The sequence below is a fragment of the Thunnus maccoyii genome, chromosome 16, assembly GCF_910596095.1.
Source record: "Thunnus maccoyii chromosome 16, fThuMac1.1, whole genome shotgun sequence".
Lineage (NCBI taxonomy): Eukaryota > Metazoa > Chordata > Actinopteri > Scombriformes > Scombridae > Thunnus > Thunnus maccoyii.
The window spans coordinates 17,289,540-17,308,408 of NC_056548.1; the positions used below are offsets into that span (position 1 = coordinate 17,289,540).

The 18,869-nt window shown below is 42.7% G+C and overlaps 2 protein-coding genes across 2 annotated transcripts; one reads left to right on the plus strand and one right to left on the minus strand.

Moving 5' to 3' along the window:
• Window positions 1-1,037: 1,037 nt before the first annotated feature.
• Window positions 1,038-11,080, minus strand: exoc5 (exocyst complex component 5). Its single transcript, XM_042388401.1, has 18 exons — window positions 10,897-11,080; window positions 10,423-10,517; window positions 8,747-8,894; window positions 8,431-8,625; window positions 6,931-6,995; window positions 6,665-6,693; window positions 6,431-6,540; window positions 6,168-6,212; window positions 5,930-6,070; window positions 5,762-5,844; window positions 5,466-5,675; window positions 5,221-5,368; window positions 4,959-5,067; window positions 4,573-4,693; window positions 4,373-4,459; window positions 4,109-4,217; window positions 2,969-3,184; window positions 1,038-2,318 (listed from the first exon to the last, which is right to left on the minus strand). The coding sequence occupies exons 1-18, from the start codon at window positions 10,930-10,932 to the stop codon at window positions 2,130-2,132; spliced, it is 2,136 nt and encodes a 711-aa protein (XP_042244335.1). The 5' UTR covers window positions 10,933-11,080; the 3' UTR covers window positions 1,038-2,129.
• Window positions 11,081-11,145: 65 nt separating this feature from the next.
• Window positions 11,146-15,521, plus strand: ap5m1 (adaptor related protein complex 5 subunit mu 1). Its single transcript, XM_042388402.1, has 8 exons — window positions 11,146-11,337; window positions 11,491-12,151; window positions 12,233-12,460; window positions 12,548-12,687; window positions 13,537-13,622; window positions 14,492-14,604; window positions 14,743-14,839; window positions 14,924-15,521. Exons 1-8 carry the CDS (start codon window positions 11,270-11,272, stop codon window positions 15,004-15,006), a joined length of 1,476 nt encoding a protein of 491 aa, XP_042244336.1. The 5' UTR covers window positions 11,146-11,269; the 3' UTR covers window positions 15,007-15,521.
• Window positions 15,522-18,869: the final 3,348 nt, after the last annotated feature.

Below are 18,869 nucleotides of genomic sequence, written 5' to 3' on the forward strand. Positions count from 1 at the left end.
ACGGCAAGGTCAGTGTACAGGTTCTACTTCAGGGCTCATCACAGTGGTGTAAATGTTACTAGGAAGGTTTCTTGTTATCTAAATAGCTGCAGGGAACATGTTGCAGATGTTGAGTGTTGGAGAGGCATGCAGCAGGAAACTGCAGTGGGAAACAGCCTCAACAAGGAGTACAGTAGTGTCAAGATGTAACATGAACAACAGTGGTCAGTTCAACCACCGACAAGTTTCCTTCTTCTGTCCTTACGCCCCTGTGTTTGTACGTATTGGCGTCTTTATGTGTCTGAATGTGTATGCAAGAGCTGCTCAAACTGACGAGTAAGAGAGGACAGTCTTATCCAGCTCTCCAGTGTTGACAGTATTACTAATCCCCTCCACCTGCTCAAACACCCACCCCAAAAAACACATCCCTCCCCCTCTTCCATGTGCGTGCGCTGGGAGTCCCTGGGGCCAGGCTGTGCCTCTGCCTTCGTCTCCACACCAGTTATCGTCCCTGGCCCGGCTTCGCCCCCCCCCAACCCCTTCCTGCGCCGCGCACATTAATCGCCGCAAAAACAAATAGTTTTCAAATGTTTGGAAAAGACCCACTGTTTGCATCAGGGCCTAACAAAATAATTTTTACAAGCTATCCAGTTGTGATTAGGGCTGAGAGAATTGAATTTATGTGGCATTGATAATATTAATATTAGCCTAATTAATTATGTTGTTTGAACTTGCACAGCACTGTGTGTACCTTCTACACAACACTAACCAGCCGGAGCTGGAACTGAGCTCTCAGGCGTCTCTATCTCCCCGGCTCTCCCCAGTCCATGACTACTGCACACAATTCATCAACTCCTAGATATCTAATCCCCTCTGGCTCTGCTCACTTCCTGAAGTCTAAGAAAGAACTTTACTCTGGTGGCAAGAATTCCCATGAATACTTGATGACTTCTATAGAAAGGAAGACTGTTTCATCTCACTTTGAAAGTGACATTCACAGAGAGAGCTGGCCTAACTTTTGATTCACAGCTAAAGGATATTCATAGGAGGGACAATGATAAAATGCAACATCTTTTTAATGAGTCACAACAGCAGTACAGTGGGAGCAGCTTTGCGTAGCAGACATTTTCAGGCATCGGGAACAAGATCCGTCTTTTGTCTTAAGAGGAGAAGACAGTGACTGTGAACTTCCAATAAGCCCTGTGTGAAGAAGTCCCCGCTAGTTTGTTTCCTTAATCAGCAGAGGTCAACATTTCAATGTCCCCTGACCCAGAAACACAGCAGATCCAGCCAACAATGTCTTTGGACTGTGTGTGTCGCTGGATGAGCAAGTGTTGATCTGTGCAATTACAGTGACACATATTCACTGACCCATTACACCAATCATCTGAGCCTAAGAGGGACCACCCAAATCTCCAGAGAGGTTCTCAGACCTGTTTATAGTTCAGATCACACTTCTCTGCGATGGCCTCTTGACCTCTACTTTGTGGTCAGAGGTCAAAGGTTAGAGAGGTGGTCATGTGTCTCTCTTATCCAGACAGAGCTCTATCTCATGCTTGGTCGGGCTGTCTCTGTTGAGTCCTCTACAGTTCATTACAAAGGGATAGCTGTTCCCAATACAGTGCTACTGCAGGCCTGATGTCTAACTTTACAGTGTGATTGTTGACAATCTCCCTTTACAGCAGCTTTAGGGTATATTCCTGTGCAGCCACAGAATGTATATATATTTGGCACAATCAAAAAAAGTTTTTCTTTTCCTTACATAAGCACAGAAATCAATGTTGTCCATTTACTTATGTCTGAAATCTTAGCCATGTATACTGGTGATAGATTAGTATTTAAAAACAAATTAAATCTTAAGTCAATACACATTTAAACTTCTTCAGCTTGGAGAAATCAACATGAAGAAAAAAAAAGAAGGTAAACTGCACATTTCCCACATTCAAAGAGCAGTGGCCTTTATGTCCATGATGTACAAAGCAACCCTGGAAAGTCTGTATGCTGGGGACAGACAGACGCATTCTCTGAATGAAGCAGGGGTGGCCATCTCCAAGGTGCATCATCTTATGAAAGCATGGGCATGGGAGGGAGAGGGGAAGGGGGGGGAACTGCGTTACTGGACGGAGGGCAGCCAGGTATTGAATCAGTCATTAACTGAAGTGTCGGCCCAATCTGGCTGAACGGTAGTCCACTCTGAGCTGGACGAAGGCATGCAGGAGGTTCCGGTCCAGATTGGTGAGCTGCTCACCTGAACAAACCTGCTTCAGGTTGTCAGGGGCAACGACCAGGAGGTTACAGAGGGCGTGGAGTGTGTCGAAGAGCTGCAGCACGAGAGGGACCTGGAGGAAAGAGGCACAAAAACATTTACACCTTGTAAAGTAACACATTTATTCCCTGCATATATGGAAGCCTCTTATGACAAACGCTCCACATGATAAATCGCAGATTTCTAAGGAAAACTTGTATTGCTTTTAAATGCACCGTTATATCTAACATCCACAAAAAAAAAAAAAACTACCCTCATCTCTTTTATGAGTCCATTCACACTTTTATGTATTGCTTAAAGTATTAGTTGATTCATTGATTGGTCGATCAACAGAAAATGTATCACATATCAAATAAATATGTAAAAAAAAAATCTAACTTCCAGCTTCTCCAATATGAGAATTTACGGCTTTTCTCACATATCATATCATTATAAACTAATTCCCTTTAGGTCTTTTAAAAGCTGTTGTGATAAAATAGGATGATGAAACCTAAGGCTCTGGGATACGTGTATGTCCTTATTTTCTAACGTTTTATGCACTAAACATTTAATTAAAAAAAAAAAATTATGAAAATAAATACTTAGGTGCAGCCCTTCAAGTATGCAAGGATTAGAGCATTCAGCTGACCAGTTTATTTAATAAAATCACAGGCAGAGCCTTTGTAGGCAGAGCCATGTTTTGCCCTGTGACCAGTGTATCCTGGACCTATGCCCCCCGCTCACCCTGAAGTCCTTGGCGCATCGTCGGTATTCAGCCACGTCGCAGATGGCCAGCATGCCTCCCATTGAGCTGTAGCTGTACTGCTGTAGGTGCTCGTGGATGAGTCGGTGGAAACGAACGCCCAACTCAGTCAGCACTGTATCCACATTTTTCCCATCCATGGACTTCCGAACATGCTCCACCTGCCGACTGACGTAGGCACAAACCTTGGAGCAAGCCTGCCAGACGGGGGGAAACACAGGGAAATTAGATTAACAAGAGATACCGCTTTGTGGTTGCATGCGTCCGCCAACCAGTCAAGTTGCAGTTTACATCCGTGTCTTTCCAGACTCATAATATTTGTAGTGAAGACTTTGAAGAAATTTAATAAAAAGGTATTAATTGTATTTTCTTTGTATGTGTTCACATATTTGGCCAATAAAGCTGATTCTGATAGAACACAAAATTGTGGAAATGACAGTAGACAGACATTGCTGCAAAGAAGCTACAAATTCTAAAATGTGGATGCTTCACACACATTTTCAACCCAGAAGCACAGATGATCAATACAGTCAGCACAGTTTCAAAGTGGGCACCCAAGATTAGTGTCACCAATTCAGTATCTGACTAAATGTGAATTATGGTCACAATCTCCCCTTTTGTTCCTGAGTTATGGGGATGAATGATGGCCAGAAAAGTGTTTTTGCAGAACATTATGATGTCACAGTGACGTTGACCTTTGACCTTTTGGATATAAAATGTCATCACTTCATGATTTTATGCTTTTAGACATTTGTGTGAAACTTTGTCATAATTAGCGTATGAATTCTTGATTTATGGCCAAAAACGTGTTTTGTGAGGTCACAGTGACCTTGACCTTTGACCACCAAAATCTAATCAGTTCATCCTTGAGTCCAAGTGGACGTTTGTGCCAAATTTGAAGAAATTACCTCAATGTGTTCCTGAGATAAAGAATGGGACGGACAGACAACCCAAAAACATAGCTCCTCTGGCCATGCCTGTCACCAGCGCAGAGGCATAAAAACAACAAACAAAAACTAAAAGCCAACTTTAGTCAAAGAACAAGCAAGTTATTTGCCAGTTGACTCTGCAGATTTGTTTGTTTTGCATGTGAGCTCAGCGGCAGAGGCTGAATCTCTTACTGTAGTGTACTGGATCATGACGTTGTTCTCGTCCTCAGGCCTGAAATCAGTCTTCTTCTGCTCTGTTGCCAAGATGTGCTTCATTTGCCCCACCATGCAGTTTAGTGTTCTGAGTGTAACAGAAAAGACATGAATTAGAGAATGAATGAGTCATGACTCATTAATGAACATTTATTGTTCCATTATGTCGTTTTGCTTGCACATAGTATAAATGATAAAACACATCATATGTAAGAGTAGCTTGTTAGTTATAAACATACTAACCTGTCGATTCCTGTGTCCAGTTTCACTTCCATCTGTTCAATCACCTCTTTCTTCTTGTGCAAGCACTCTGCTAACTTTGGGGATGAGCTGGAGACACAGATTTTAAAACAGTAAATTCAGAGGTCTCCCTTTGATCTGAAAATGAAGCTATTTAATAACTGAATATCGTGGAATATGGAGGATTTTGACCTTTAACTGACCTTATAAGAGGCATGAGTTGGTCATTGAACTGCTTGTCAAACAAGTGAAAGATAGAGTTTGCCTGCTGAACCACATCCAGGAAGTACAGGTTGGCATTCTTGGCATCTGATGAGGGAATTGCTGTAGATCAAAGAGGGAGAGAAAAAGTCCAGACCATAAACTAAAAGATAGATGAAAAGATAAATCAACATGTTCACACATGGAGGAAAACTGCTGCCACCCGCTCTTCATGGATCGAAACCACATAAACACAAAATATAAAACAGATTCTCATTCACAGCAACACTCTACTTCAGCATCAGACAGTGAGGACAAAGTAAGTCTCCGAGGTCAGCTCAACACAGGAAAGAGAAGTTGTGGTTACAATGAGCTGAGTTGAATATACCTGAAAGGCCAATCTCCAAAGCATAGTCAATGTGCTCCACACACAGATGTTCAACCAGCAGCAGGAAGATTGAGAAGGCATTCTTGGGCAGGTCAGAAGGATCTGAAAGCTGAGTCACCCCAAACAAAAAGACAGGGAACATGTTTAACTCATTTAACCCAGCAGGAGTTTTCTCTCACAACAGAACGAAAATTAGTTCTTTCTATTTGTAGCTGCCGTTACCACACGCCCCTCCAGTCTATAGAAAGCACAAAAGGCTCACCCTGTGGCATCTCTCAAAGGCATGACGTGTCTCCTGCAGCAGGTTGACAACCAGCTCAGGGGACAGAAAGGTCTCCCCATGGGTGTCAATGATGGGGCCCAGGGGAAGGTTGGTGCGCTGTCGGATCCGCTCCTTCAGCTCTTGGATACTGTAGAAAGACATAAATAACGATTGTTTGTACTACATTTTATCTTTGTGCATAACATGTTCAAATAATCAAAACAGTAGGAGAACTACAATCTGACCTGCCAGTGCCAATTGGACGTTTCTGGTGGTTCTTGGAATCATAGTAGCGCTGTAGAATCATAGCGCCTCGAGTGCGAAGGTATTCCCTCTCCATGTCAATGTAACTCTCCAGGTAGGAGGAGAAGATGCTCTTTATCAGCTTGGACAGGAAGGTGTGCTTGTCTGAGCCCAGGTTGAACTCTGTCAGCTTGGTGGCCAACGCTGTGGTCCTGGAGAAGTCACAATACACCCAAAATGTAAGGGTGAAGGGTACTGTGTATACAGAAGGTCAATCAAAAGTGAACAAGCTAATTACCTGGTGTAAAGGTCATAGAGGTTCTTGAGGTACTGTTCCACATCAGAGTGTCGGGTCTCATCCAGTTTTTCCCTTACATGTGCCTGTGGACATAAAGTCAATCAAATATAACGTGACAGCTGAGGCCGGTCTTGATAAGCCTAAACAAATGGGAAACAGTAGAAATACCTGTAATTTGTTTTCAAAGATGTTCTGGATGAGTTTGGCCATGACAGTCTCTGGGCTGCTGAAGACTTCGCCCACTTGTTTGTTGACCCTCTGACAGAGGACTGCCGTGTCCTCAAACACGTCATTCCTCAGGTAGGCCCCCTAGGAAGACCAACGAAGGGTTAATCCAGAAGCTAAAGGTGATATAGTCTTATAAAAAAGTGTAACATTAAGTAAAAAAGAAACTTAATACACTTACTTCCTGACACTGCTTGATATAGACGTCCACACAGTGTGCATAGCCCTATTACAAACAGACAGAGGTGTTACTTTCCTGCAAACATTCATTCAAAGAGCAGATTTAATCCAGCATTTAAAGACAGAAGAAAACTTCAGTGATACTGAACTTCTATGTTATTACATCATGTATGAATTGAGTGGCAATTCTAATTATAACATAACTGTATATAAACAAAAGATTAAGATTAAATGTAGACATCAAACATGACTACTTTCCGTCACCTTGAAATGTAACAGAACTGCTGCCACCTCCCGCATACGTCCAATCTCACCCCTGCGCTGGGCAGCAGTGAACTCCTGGATTAACTGCCGCTCCAGGTCATGGTACTTACCTGCAAACACAAACAAAAACACACAAAATATTATCGTTTGTAGCTAACTGTTATTGTATTTGTATTGGGGATTACTGTATCTAGTACAGATTATCATAGGTGATGAGTTTCGTCACAAACTTACTTGCAATTTTTGCTTTGACATCTGCAAATCTGTCAGAGAAAAACATAATTAACCATCGAGGAGACAACTACTAATGATATGCCACTTTAAATTCTAAAAGTTAATGTGTTTTATTTCTTGAAACCTTGTAATATACAGACTTCAAATACTTAATATGTTCTTCGATGGGCTTACACTGTGAGGAATAGTCTACATCACTAATACACTACCTTCCCCTTGTTTGTCAGTGCTCTTGTCTAAAGCTGCCTCCAGGATGCCTGACTTACCTGTCAAATGGCAGCTCCTGGGCAATGAGATGCAGCTTCTGAATGATATCAGCAGCCTCCTTAATCTGAAGGAGAGAGAGAAAGTGTGTGTGTGTGAGAGAGAGAGAGAGAGAGAGAAAGATGTCAAGAGAGGGAAAAAGAGAGAGCACGACAGGACCATGAGAGGTGGACATCCAGACAGAAAAGTGGGCAGGCCACCGGCAGTGTCTCCACTTGGGGGATCATCACCTTAAAGCAGCCCTCCTCCACCTCCCCGTGTTGAACAGGGAGCTGATAACAGACAGGCTGCGCTCACCTGGGCATCGGCAGCAGCAACAGCAGCAGTCCTGACTTAGCAGCACATCCAACTCTTTATTGGCATGCCTTTTCTGAATGGGCTGTAATCCCACAGGAGTCTAAATCGCCTTCAATAATCTGTCCGGCCAGGGATATCTGTCTAAAAAAAGGGGGCCCTGTCGAGAACCCCCCTCCCGCCCCCCCCGCCCCTCCTGACATACACGCTGGCTGAAAAAAAAAACCCAGACCTACGAAAGGCCCGCCGTCCGCAACTCCTCTGTTCCCGCAGATGCCTGCCTCAGCTAACATCATTACTCTGCTCCCGTGAGGAGGATCCAGCCTTTCTGCTCGGCGAAGGTTTTCTAAGTATCTGTCCCCCAGCTAAGATTAGCTAAATCCCATGTAAGTAATGTAGCCGTCTCCCTGCAGTCAGGGTTTAGCAGCACTTGTCTCCACGCTGGCGGCCCAGCCCTCCCTTTCAGAAGGATTAGCAAAGCCATCCCCCTTCAGCTATTCACTTGCAGCTTTCCTCTTTCCCCCTCATCTGGAGGTATGCTCAGGAAAGGGAATCTGGCCATATATTTCTGCATGCCTCTCCGGAAAAACTAGCTCCATCTCCAGCTCCCGTCTCTGGGATTGACCCCGAGACTCACTGCTCTGCATCCACTAATGATGTTCCTACTAACAGGAATTAATCTAAAGCATCCCAATCTGTTACTGTACTTACAAAACTGCAAAATCAAACTTTCAGGGGTCACTTGTCTAACATCATCATGGCCTCTTTGTAGGCAGGGAACTAAGTCAAATGGGCTTTTCATCTACTCGCCTGTGTGTTATCACCTCCCTTACATGTACCATCATGCCACAAGCTCTTTCCTGTTGTAATGCCACACAAAGCTGAGGACCAACCAAATTCTCCCTCCCAGACAACATACTGTAAATGCAATTAGAGTTGACATGAGCATGTTGACATCCATGCTAGTCAATCAGCCAGCTATTGTGAGACAGCAAATGACAGTTTATTAATCCAAATTAGCCGAGGGATCCAACTAAAGGGATAAACTTGACAAATTAATATGGATGGTTTACCTCATAATCCTGTTCATTCTCACCTCCAGCAATATCACAGCTGGGGTCCTTGTCAATGGTCTCTCACACACACACACAAACACACACACACCTCTCCACTGAAGTGAATGGAGGGAACATGTGCAGCATGCTCACCTTGTCTGGGTTATTGAAGACATCACTGCGTAGATCTCCATCCAAGAACTCATTGAAGTAGGTCATCAGACGCTGAGCTTCCACCGCCCTCTGCCGAGGTGTGTTCACCCCCTCCAGCTGGTCGCCAAGGTGACAAACCTTGGTTGCCACGTAGCTGATATGCTCATCAAGCTCCTGGAAATGCTGAAAGGCCACCTGAATTGATAAAGAACAGAGGGGATGTGAAGAATTCATGTAATGTGACGAATAAATCATCTTTTAAAGCTCAAAGACATTCAAGTGGGTGTCTTTGGGTGAATTTGACCATACAACACACCTGGTTGCTCCTCTGCAAGTCCTGCACTTTGTGGGCAAATTCCTTGGCCTCACGATGACACTGATGTTCAAGTTTCTCCACCCGCCGTTGGATCTTCTCATCTAGTTGCTTCAGTTCCTCTATGTGGTTCTCAAACTCTTCCAACAACCTATCACAGCAGAAAGAAGGTATGTAGATGCAGAACTTCACATACTGATCTAAATAACAACAATCCGCAACATACAACAGGTAAAACACGCAAAAAATAGCTGGAGTAATTAGGTACCACAAGGTTAAATGTGTCCCACTGACCTCACAGTTATACAGTAGTTAATAGTAACAGAATAGTGCCGGATGCTTAATTCCTGGGTCCCCAGACTTAAGAAGCTCTGAAAACTAGCAGCTTCGTCAGCTGCATTTTAAGTGCCATCAGGACTGCAGAGCAAATGTTCTAAGTCAGCAGCACATTTCATAGAGTAGGAAACATCCCAAAATGATGAGTGTATAATCTCTTGACTAATTCCCTCAGCACTGGCTAGAGCTTAAAGACATCTCCCAGCCCTTCCCAATAGACACTCATTCCCTGGCTGGTGACTCACAGTATGGTGGCCTCCAAAGATATGTTGTCTCCGACTCCTCACTAAGAGCTTCCGAGGAGGTGGTGGCAACAGTTTTGTGGAGGAAATAGATAAGGCAGGATGGATCTACAGTATAGTTAAACTGTTATGGCATTTTTGCTTACGAGAAATAACTTGGTCCCCAAGTGTAAACATAGCTACAAACACTGAAAATGCCATGATGAGTTATATACTTATACCCTCCAACCAAACCATCAGAAAACACCTCAATAACCGCGTGAGAGTGAGATGAAGTTTGGTACATGCACAACTTTATTTAACTCGAACAGTATTCAGCAAGTTAATATTGACAGTTGTAGATAAATGTATAAATAATGTATCTTCAAAAATGTCTAATAAATTTAAAATGTTTGGTTTCTGAAGCCAAAGCTGATTTGAAAGAGGGCATCCTTGCTCTTGACCATATCGGCAGTTCCCACAATGTATACAACAACAGCTGCAGTAAGAGAAAAGAAAATGCAATGTTGGGAACATAAGGGCTGACATTTTTCTGGCTTACTAGGATATCTTGATTAAATAGAGAAAAAAAAAATCTTAAAAACATGAGGGGTGAATTGTGGAACGGGCAATGAAGCAAGACTGAATTCTAGTGAGGAGGTTGCATTGTTATACAGCCGAACAACTGAGTTACATTCACACTGAATATGAGTTTAAAAGCTGCATTGCACATATAAAAAGTAATATTTATGTGGAAAATATACAATTTGTATCAGAACCAAACTTTTCATTGTCAAAAAGTGATTCCCATACCAGAATTTAAAGTTCAATTAATACGAGAGTATTTTAAACAGTATAATCTGTTTGTTGTCAATTTAATGGTGTGAAAAATCTTACTCTTTTTTTATATGTATATAAGACTGCAAAAATGCATTCAGGAGCTAAGTGACCCACTGGTAGTGTTACATTTTGTCGTCGAAGTTAAGGTTAAAACCCGGAGCTCTGGACTCTACTGGATTTCTTTGGTTCTTCAGTTTATGATAATATCTATTCTAACCCTAATGATAAGGGGGAGGAAGATGTGTGTGTACTGTAAATGTGAATGACAAGCTCCTACAGTACCGTTTAGGGTCAAATGCTTCAGCTCCTCCTTTGGAGCCTCCTCCAGGAGTCCTCCATGCCAACCTTTCAATGTACTCATCTGCGTCAAAGGGCTCCTGTGGGTAACGTTAGAGCAAATAATGAGGGTAGTGAAGATCACCACACACACACACACACACATCAGCAAAACACCAGCTAATAAATAAACACCGTTAAGATACAAGAACAGACTTAGTATGTTGACGCTATGCTGTACTTGTGTTGACGTTACTGCACATTAACATTCAATAACATTGACGTTTCCCCCGAATGACTCAGATAAAGTACACAAGTCCACCTTTAATTGTAGCTAATAACATGAAGCAAGCATATTCCCAGCTGTTTGAGCCATTACTGATTAACAATTACACACAGATGATCAATTAAGCAAGAACAGGACCGTTAATGATAGTTAGCCGCCTAGCTAGCCTGACAGCTATCATCGAGTCATTTTACCTCGAACAGCTGAGCAGTTGTCGCCATGTTCAACATTCAGCTGGCGGAGTAGTGAGATGCAGTTTACACGATGGAGCTCAGAGTCGGCAAAACCGCCGACTCCCACATGGATTTGCTAGATTTCAAGCAGTTAAGCCCCTTTGTTGACAGCTAGCTGGTTAGCAGCCCAGCTTCCTGTATGGGAAAGAAGGGTGGAGATAGTTGTTTGCAAGTGCGCATGCGCGTGTGTCGGCTGATCGGCGGCTGTTGTCACATGAAACAGTAGCAGGAAGCTCAGCTGCTGCGTTAGTGAAACAAATGCATGACAAAATGTTAATATGTTGTAAGTCACAGAATTTTCTGTAAATTGAGAGACTGAAGTGCGCCTGGACAAATGAGTGTGCGTGCTGTGTGGATTATTTCTCAGGAGAAGGGAGAAAATGTGTCAATACGCTTTTCGAGGTTTGTAACCGACTTGTAATTGTTTTCATAAATACACTTCCCGTTTATGTAAGTGTAGATGACTGCAGCAGCGTTATTATATCATGAAACATCTGCTGGCACATTGCTTTGAGCACACTGTGTTTACTAATGTCTTGTGTCTCCCCACAATAGGAGGTTTTCTACTGTGGAGCACCGTGCAAAGAGCCTGGCAGGTTCCTCATATGTAGCAGTCCCAGAAGAAAGCACTGTGCTGCAGCTCCTGCTCTCTGAGCTGGGGCTGTCAGACTCACACAAGTCATATGTAGCACTCAGAGATGATTGCCTCCACCGTCAGCGGTCACCAGCCCTGGAGCTGCGTGTGGATGGTCCTGGAAAGGGAGCACTTTGGCCAGTGTTGGCCATCTCTCAAGGGCCTCTTATCCTAGCTTGCCTGCCTTTAGTGGATGCCCCTGCTGAGCCACGGCCACCTCTGGCCAGCCTGTTGTCAGTCTCCCAGGGCCTCACGCTTCTGGCAGGCCTACAGACTTTTCTACTCGGCTCTGCGAGTAAGCCTGATAGTGAGGGGCTGGCCTCTCGCCTGGCAATGCTGCCCTCTGTGCTCCTGCAGGTTTGTCCACTTGGCACACCATTGGATGTGCCACTACTGGGGCCACCAGCTACATCCACAGCACCCACGCCTGCTGGGAACCAGAAGCAGGCAGCCTGGAAGACGGGGCTACACCGGGGTCGGGCTGTGGTGAACGTAGTGCTGATAGAGACAGTACGTTCCATGCAGTATGGTAACCGGAGTAGACAGGACCTGTGGGATGTCTACGGCACTGTGACATGCAAAGTAAGTGCAGTTTAAAGTAAAGAAAGAGTTATAATTCTTTGTCTTTTGTTCTACTTACTATGTTTGTCCTTCTGTCAACAGTGTGAAGTGGAGGGGGTGCTCCCAAATGTGACAGTGACCCTCACTCTGCCACCAAATGGTTCTCCACTGCAGGACATACTGGTCCATCCCTGTGTCACCTCACTGGATTCCAGTATCCTGACTGCCAGCAGCGTTGATAACTGTGATGGCTCAGCTTTCTCTGGGCCATACAAGTTCCCCTTCTCTCCTCCCCTGGAGCCTTTCAGACTATGCAGCTATACATCTCAGGTAAAAACATACAACACATACTAACATACCCACATATTAGTCTGAATATCTCCAATGATTCCTGTTGAAATATTACTCCTTCATCAGGTCCCTGTTCCCCCCATCCTTGGGTCATATCAACTGAAGGAAGAAGCAAACCAGCTGCGTGTGTCAGTAACTCTCAAACTTCATGAGAGTGTAAAGAATAGCTTTGAGTACTGTGAAGCACGCCTGCCCTTCTTTAACAGGTAAAGAGCACAAGATGACATAAACAGTTTAAGTGTTCACAACATTGAGAAATCTGTCTCATTATGACCAAAACTAAATACATGCAAATTGTCAAGTTGGCTACAGTGTCCTAGTCTTGCCAAAACGTATTCTAGCAGCAATCAAGTAAAGGTATCTGTAAGATAACTGTTTTAAAAAAAGGTTTTAAATTATTGAACAGTGACATTAAAAACACCAGTTATTAGAGTAGCACAGTATTCTAAAAATAAATGTTTTTTGGTCTCTTGCATTGGACTTTTGTAATATGAAACAGATCCCTCCTGTATCTTTAGTTGGAAAAAAGCAATAGGCCTTTTTTGCAGAGTATCTGCGCTGGTCTCATGACAGAACACCGAATAACTCATTAATCTGAATAAATGAAGCCTCTGACAGCCAAGTAATAACCTATCCTCCAAATCTCAAACTTTACTCATCATGCGCAACTGTGTGGTAAAACACTCCTCTCACACAATTTGCACAAATGTCCCATAAATGTTGTTTTAAAAACCCTTTAACATATTTTTTTTATCAGCAGACTGTTCTGCTGTGAGGTTCCCACATGAAATACACTGACAGTTCATTGTCCCTGTGGGTGTTCTTGTGGAGCAGAGATGATAAAATTCTCTCATTTTGATAATGATCCAATATAGATAAACAGTTCTCCTGTGTCAAATCTGCTTTCATCATTTGCCTCTGTGTTGATAAATCTTTTTGGAACACCAATTAAAATGGCTGAACCAATGAAAGCTTTCAAAAGAATTTAATATAAATTATTTCAGTTCAAGTTTGCACTAACAAACTTGCTTGTGGACTCTTTTTTGTGTGTGCAGGGATCAGATGGGTGTTGTGGATATGAAGGTGAGCTCTGGACAACTGGATGTTTCAAAGGAGAAGAACCTGCTGGTTTGGGTCCTCGGTAAGCTTTGTACTCCAGAGACTTAAGCTGCTTTTCCACTGCATGTTACAGCTCAGCTCAACTCGACTCGACTCTACTCACCTTTTATGGTTTTCCATCAGACAAAAGTTGTAGATAGTACCTGGTACCCAGTACTTTTTTTGGTATCACCTCCGTCGAGGTTCCAAGCAAGTTGAGTCAGGACTATTAGGTGATGTGAAAACACTGCAGACCACTGATTGGTCAGAGAATCGTCCCTAGAATCATCACTTGCTTGACACGGGACATCCTGCAGTGGAAAAGCAGTAAAAGAGCCTATGTTTCCACAGTAAATTAAGTAAGCTATTTGTTTGTGCTTTAGAATGTAACCGCCATTAAACAATCAGAAAGTTATGTTTTATCTCTCTCATTCACTGCTACTTTGTTCTCTCTACCGCTGCTCCCTCTCCTTGACCACCGCTATGTTGTCTCTCTCTTTCTTTCACTCCTACTATGTCTCTTTTTCTCTCATCTCCTTTAAAATGAGTCAGGAAGCCAACAACAAAGCCTAATTTTACTTTTAACATTATCAAACAAAGAGAAATGTCCTTCCCTCATCCTAAACTGGTCCTAAATCAATACTAAAGCACTTCCTTGTTTTATGAATGAAGTAGTATGCAAGTTGAAGCAGCCATACTGTGTGTGTCCAACCAATCTGTGACAGTCATCCCTGCAAACTGCACCCCTATTGAGGGGGTACTATCTGCAGTGTGTAGAGTCGAGTAGAGTAGAGTTGGGCCGAGCTGGAACCATTTAGATGAAACACAGCTTCACTGTAAAGAATAATGTTTACTGCAGCTCTGTATCTGAAAAAAAAACAATGACTACTTTTCACTTCACTTGATATTCAGGACAAAAGTTCCCTAAATGTCGTGAGGTCACGATGGAAGGCAGGATCAGCTTTTCAGGGCCAACACCAGGACCTACTGACCCCCTCTGCACAGAGCTCACAGCCTATATTAAAGTAAGTCAATATAAGTGGTGATAATCATTATCCAGTTACAATCAATACATCACAGTTGTTTCTTACTCTCACTCTTGGCCATCAAACTTTTGGGACAGAATTGTAAAGTGATTAACAATTCCAACATTATATTCACAGTTGTATTTCAAAGTGCCTGACATGACGCTATCCGGATGTTGTGTGGACCAGCATTCAGTGCAGGTTTATTCCTCTGCCAAACCACGGATTGTAACATGTGAGTTCACAATATTCTTTGAAGCAATGTTGGATGCATAAACATTTGCTGAAACTGAAAGCATTTTTTCTGTCCTATCCTCAGCCCGAGAACTTCAATCCAAAGAGTACTTCATATGGAATTCAACAGGCACTGCTCCAGTATCCTCTGGACAGATGATGCTGTAGCATGGAGAGGAACGCAGTGGAAATGTGCACCGTGTACAGTTTTGGGACTGAAGAGGCTGTAAAGAATATATAATATAGTAGAGTGATCTAGATCCGATAGTTGACCCCATGAAAACACTTTGTTACTATTCTGTTGTTACTGGAGAGCTCACAAATGATCGAAAATTCTGCCTTTCAAAATAGTTTGTAGAGTTTATAGCTGCTGGTGATAAAGCAAGAGCTGATGGGAAAGTGGTATTGTTGGCCCTAACATGTTATTTAACATTCACATGTAAAATACTAGAATAATTTTACCATCACTCAACACAGATCACATTGCACAAAGTTAAAGGAAATAGTTTGACTGGCAGAAGTATTAGTTTTGTTAATGGATGGCTACTACTAAAATAGCCGCTCCTGTTGTCCAACTTCTTTTATCCCCCAACCTTCACCCTCCCTCAGATTTATCCCATCGCAGACACAAGGGCCACCCCTTGCTCTGACAGTCCCACTTCAGTGACTCTCCATCAGCCGGATAATTAGCAGCTGGGGCCTTGTCATCAGCTGTTGTGGGCTTGGAGGAGAGGGGCGGCTGGGCTGTGAAAGACCAGGCTGCTCTGGCCAGTGTCTTGGCTACAAAAGGCTCCTCTTTAGAGCTGGCAGGAGGCCTAGCCCCCCCCCACCTCCTCGCCTCCCATCACCACCACTTACCCCTACCCCTTTTGACCCCGTCCCCGCCCTGTCAACTAGTGGCTAGTTTGAACACAACCTCTCCAACCAGACTGTGATTGAGCGCTGACCCTCAGAGACTTTAAAGTAGCCGGTCCCATTCAGCTTGCAGGACCCGCCTAATTGGTGAAAAAGTCACAAGGATGGTAATTGTTGTGTCGCCTCTTGAGGTTGCATTGGTGCTTTAACTCAATTAATGTAGATCTTTAAGTATATGTTTTTTATCTTTGTTGTAGTAACACAATTGTCAGGTTAGACCTCTCTTTATTGTCAACACTTAATTATAAAAACATCATTTAAAAAGTTTTAGATGTTTCTCTGACCTGAAATATGACGAGGTACATATACTAACTCTGTTACATTTCTACTATAAAAGCAGCATCTCAGTGTATTAAGTTGAATGAATAACAAGCTGATGAAGGGTTAAATCAGAGGAGATTGTGCCCTGCTATTCCACAGCGGCCAGACTCCTCTGAGTGCCCTCATTGTCTGCTGTTGGCCTCTTGTGCCCCTTGCTGGTCCAAATGCTACATTCTCACGTGGATTTCCACTCAGAAGGCTGACCATGACCAATCCTCTGTCAATTGGAACCAATTGCTCACACGGCATCCTTCACCTTCTTTTTATGTAGCTGTACGGAGTGGCAGACACCGAGACCTCTCGGCTCTCCCCCTCCACGATGATTTGGCTTTAAGGCCCAGTGTGTGTGGCTAGCGAACTGGAAAAGGAGAAGTTTTTTTTGAAGAGTTGGGCCACTCTAAATCTCCTCAGTATCCCAATATGTGGTCAGTCTGGCTCCTCAAGTCTGCAGTCACCGACCTCTCACTGGCAGACTTTGCTTTGTTGATTGAATGGCTTGCTAAGTAGATGGACTCGTTTTAATGTGTTGCTCTGCTCCAGTGCCTTCAGCCCAAACCTCAGGGCATTAAATTCTATTGTGTTTTTAAAAATCATTCATTTATTTCATCATTGTTTACTTGTATATACATGCATACAGGAAAGGGATTTTTGTTTTTACAGTATTCATCAAAATGACGATCACATGGGCCAAAAATAAATTGTGAAAAAAACAGAAGTTTCGATTGTCATAAATCATGTTGGGACAATATAAAGTTGTGCTCAGAATTTCCTTTCATACCAAAGGGTTCAACATACCTAAGCATTTATTACACTTTTTTAAATATTGGAACTGTTATTCACTGAACTGTGGGAGTGGAGTTTACTTTGTCCCTTAGCCCAATAATGACACCCAGTGGTAGACTTCAATAAATCATGTTGATTTTTAAAAAAATACAGTTTAATCACCATTCTACTATTGAACTAGTTCTACTTAATCATTGCCAGATCATCTTTGCTGATTTAATTCCTGACCAGCCCCCCTGCTGTATGATGTGATCCCAGCAATGTTCATCTGATGCAGCGTGCCTGAGGACCAGGCTTTTGTTGGCAACTGTGGCCTCAGGTGTTTGGTAGGAGTCCAGTTACTCTCAGACTCTCACAGCCTGCTAAGAGCTGGCTTTGGGGAGACCACTTGAAAAATGATGGTGCAATTAGCAGTTTCCTGTTTGCATTCTAATTATTCTTCAAGAGCCACAGATCTTTACGGATATCTTTGGATACTGAAGGATTCTTTTGTACTAATTTCTATACCTTTTGCCCAAACAGACAAGAGTCTTCAAAGCTGGCTGATTTGAATCCCAACTCTTTGAACTGAATATGAGGTTTATTTTTGGATGTTTTGCTATCAATATTGTAGGAAGGCTAGATGAGCTTTATAGACTCAATGCCTTTACAGCACATTTACTCATTTTGTTCACCATTTTCACCCATAGAGGGCACCATAAGCTCAGCCATGCAGGGAATATCTCCTTTACAAAGTTCTATTTAGTTATTTTGCAAACTGTTTCTAACCCTGTGAGAAGGTGACTGAAAATGACCACCTGTGCAAATGTGATGCTTTGGATTAAAGCATCTAGTGACCAAGATGCTACAGAAGCTGTTTTAGTAATTAATTTGCATTAACAGACCCCATGTTTAAGATCTGTTCTGATCCAGATTACAAAATGAAAAAAGTGCTCTTAGTTGAGCTTATGGTCCCAGATCCCTCTTGCACCTCTTATCCTCCCTGTCTGGCAGCCTCTGGCAGACCACATCCAACTATCCCTCTGTGTTTTACCCTTATTCTCTGTTCTCTCTATGTCCCTTTCACTTGTCCATGATAAGTTTTTGTCAAGAGACACCCCTTCATGTTCATTTTGTTGAACAGTCCTTTTATCTCTGTCTTTGGGGCCTCGAGCTTGATTTCTCTGGTTAGACTCTTCGGCTTTGCGCAGGAGGTTTTGCTGTGTCTCTTCAATGACGAGGGTCAGAGATTTTGGTTCCAGAAGGCAGCTGAGGTCCAGCCTTTCTCCTGTAGTCTCATCCCAGAAGATGTCCCTCTCTGTTGGTCTTCTCACAAGTTTCAACCTTTGGATCCCTTCTTTATTTGGACCTCCAGCTGAAGGAACCAGTGAGAGGATGGAATTCATCAAAAGGCTAAATTCAATTAGTCTTTGGATTAAATTACTCATTAAGATTATAAATTGCAGTCCTACCATCAAATGTGTAGACAACTTTATGTCTTCTCTGCTCTCTGGCCTGTCGGAGATGAGCTCGTCGATACCGATGAGCCTGTTGTGCAAGAGCTGTCTGGGCCTCCAGAAACCCTCCCTAAAGCCCACAAGAACACATGTTCACACATAAATTACAACAATGGCAGAATGGACTGTGACTGATATATTATTATATATGACATAATAGATAGTTAATGAATCAGTGTGTAAGTAGCATTTTCCTGTTATGGTTGTAAAAAGAAAGTAGGATAGACATATATTAGCATAATGCTTCTGCCTGTGCCTTTTCAGTCATTACTTAATACATAGACTGTTGACTTTGTCTATACTGTCTAGACTGTTTATACTAATTGTATATTAGATTTTATATTTTATATACTGTTTATACTGTTTATAAATATTAGATCAAATCAACTGTTATAAAATGACACAATAACTTCACAATGTCACCTAGCTCACATACACCTATTTGGCACAACCAAGATTTTCTTGTTAACAAATCACCCATGACAGGCATCAAATGGAAGGAAAAAGGCATAACAC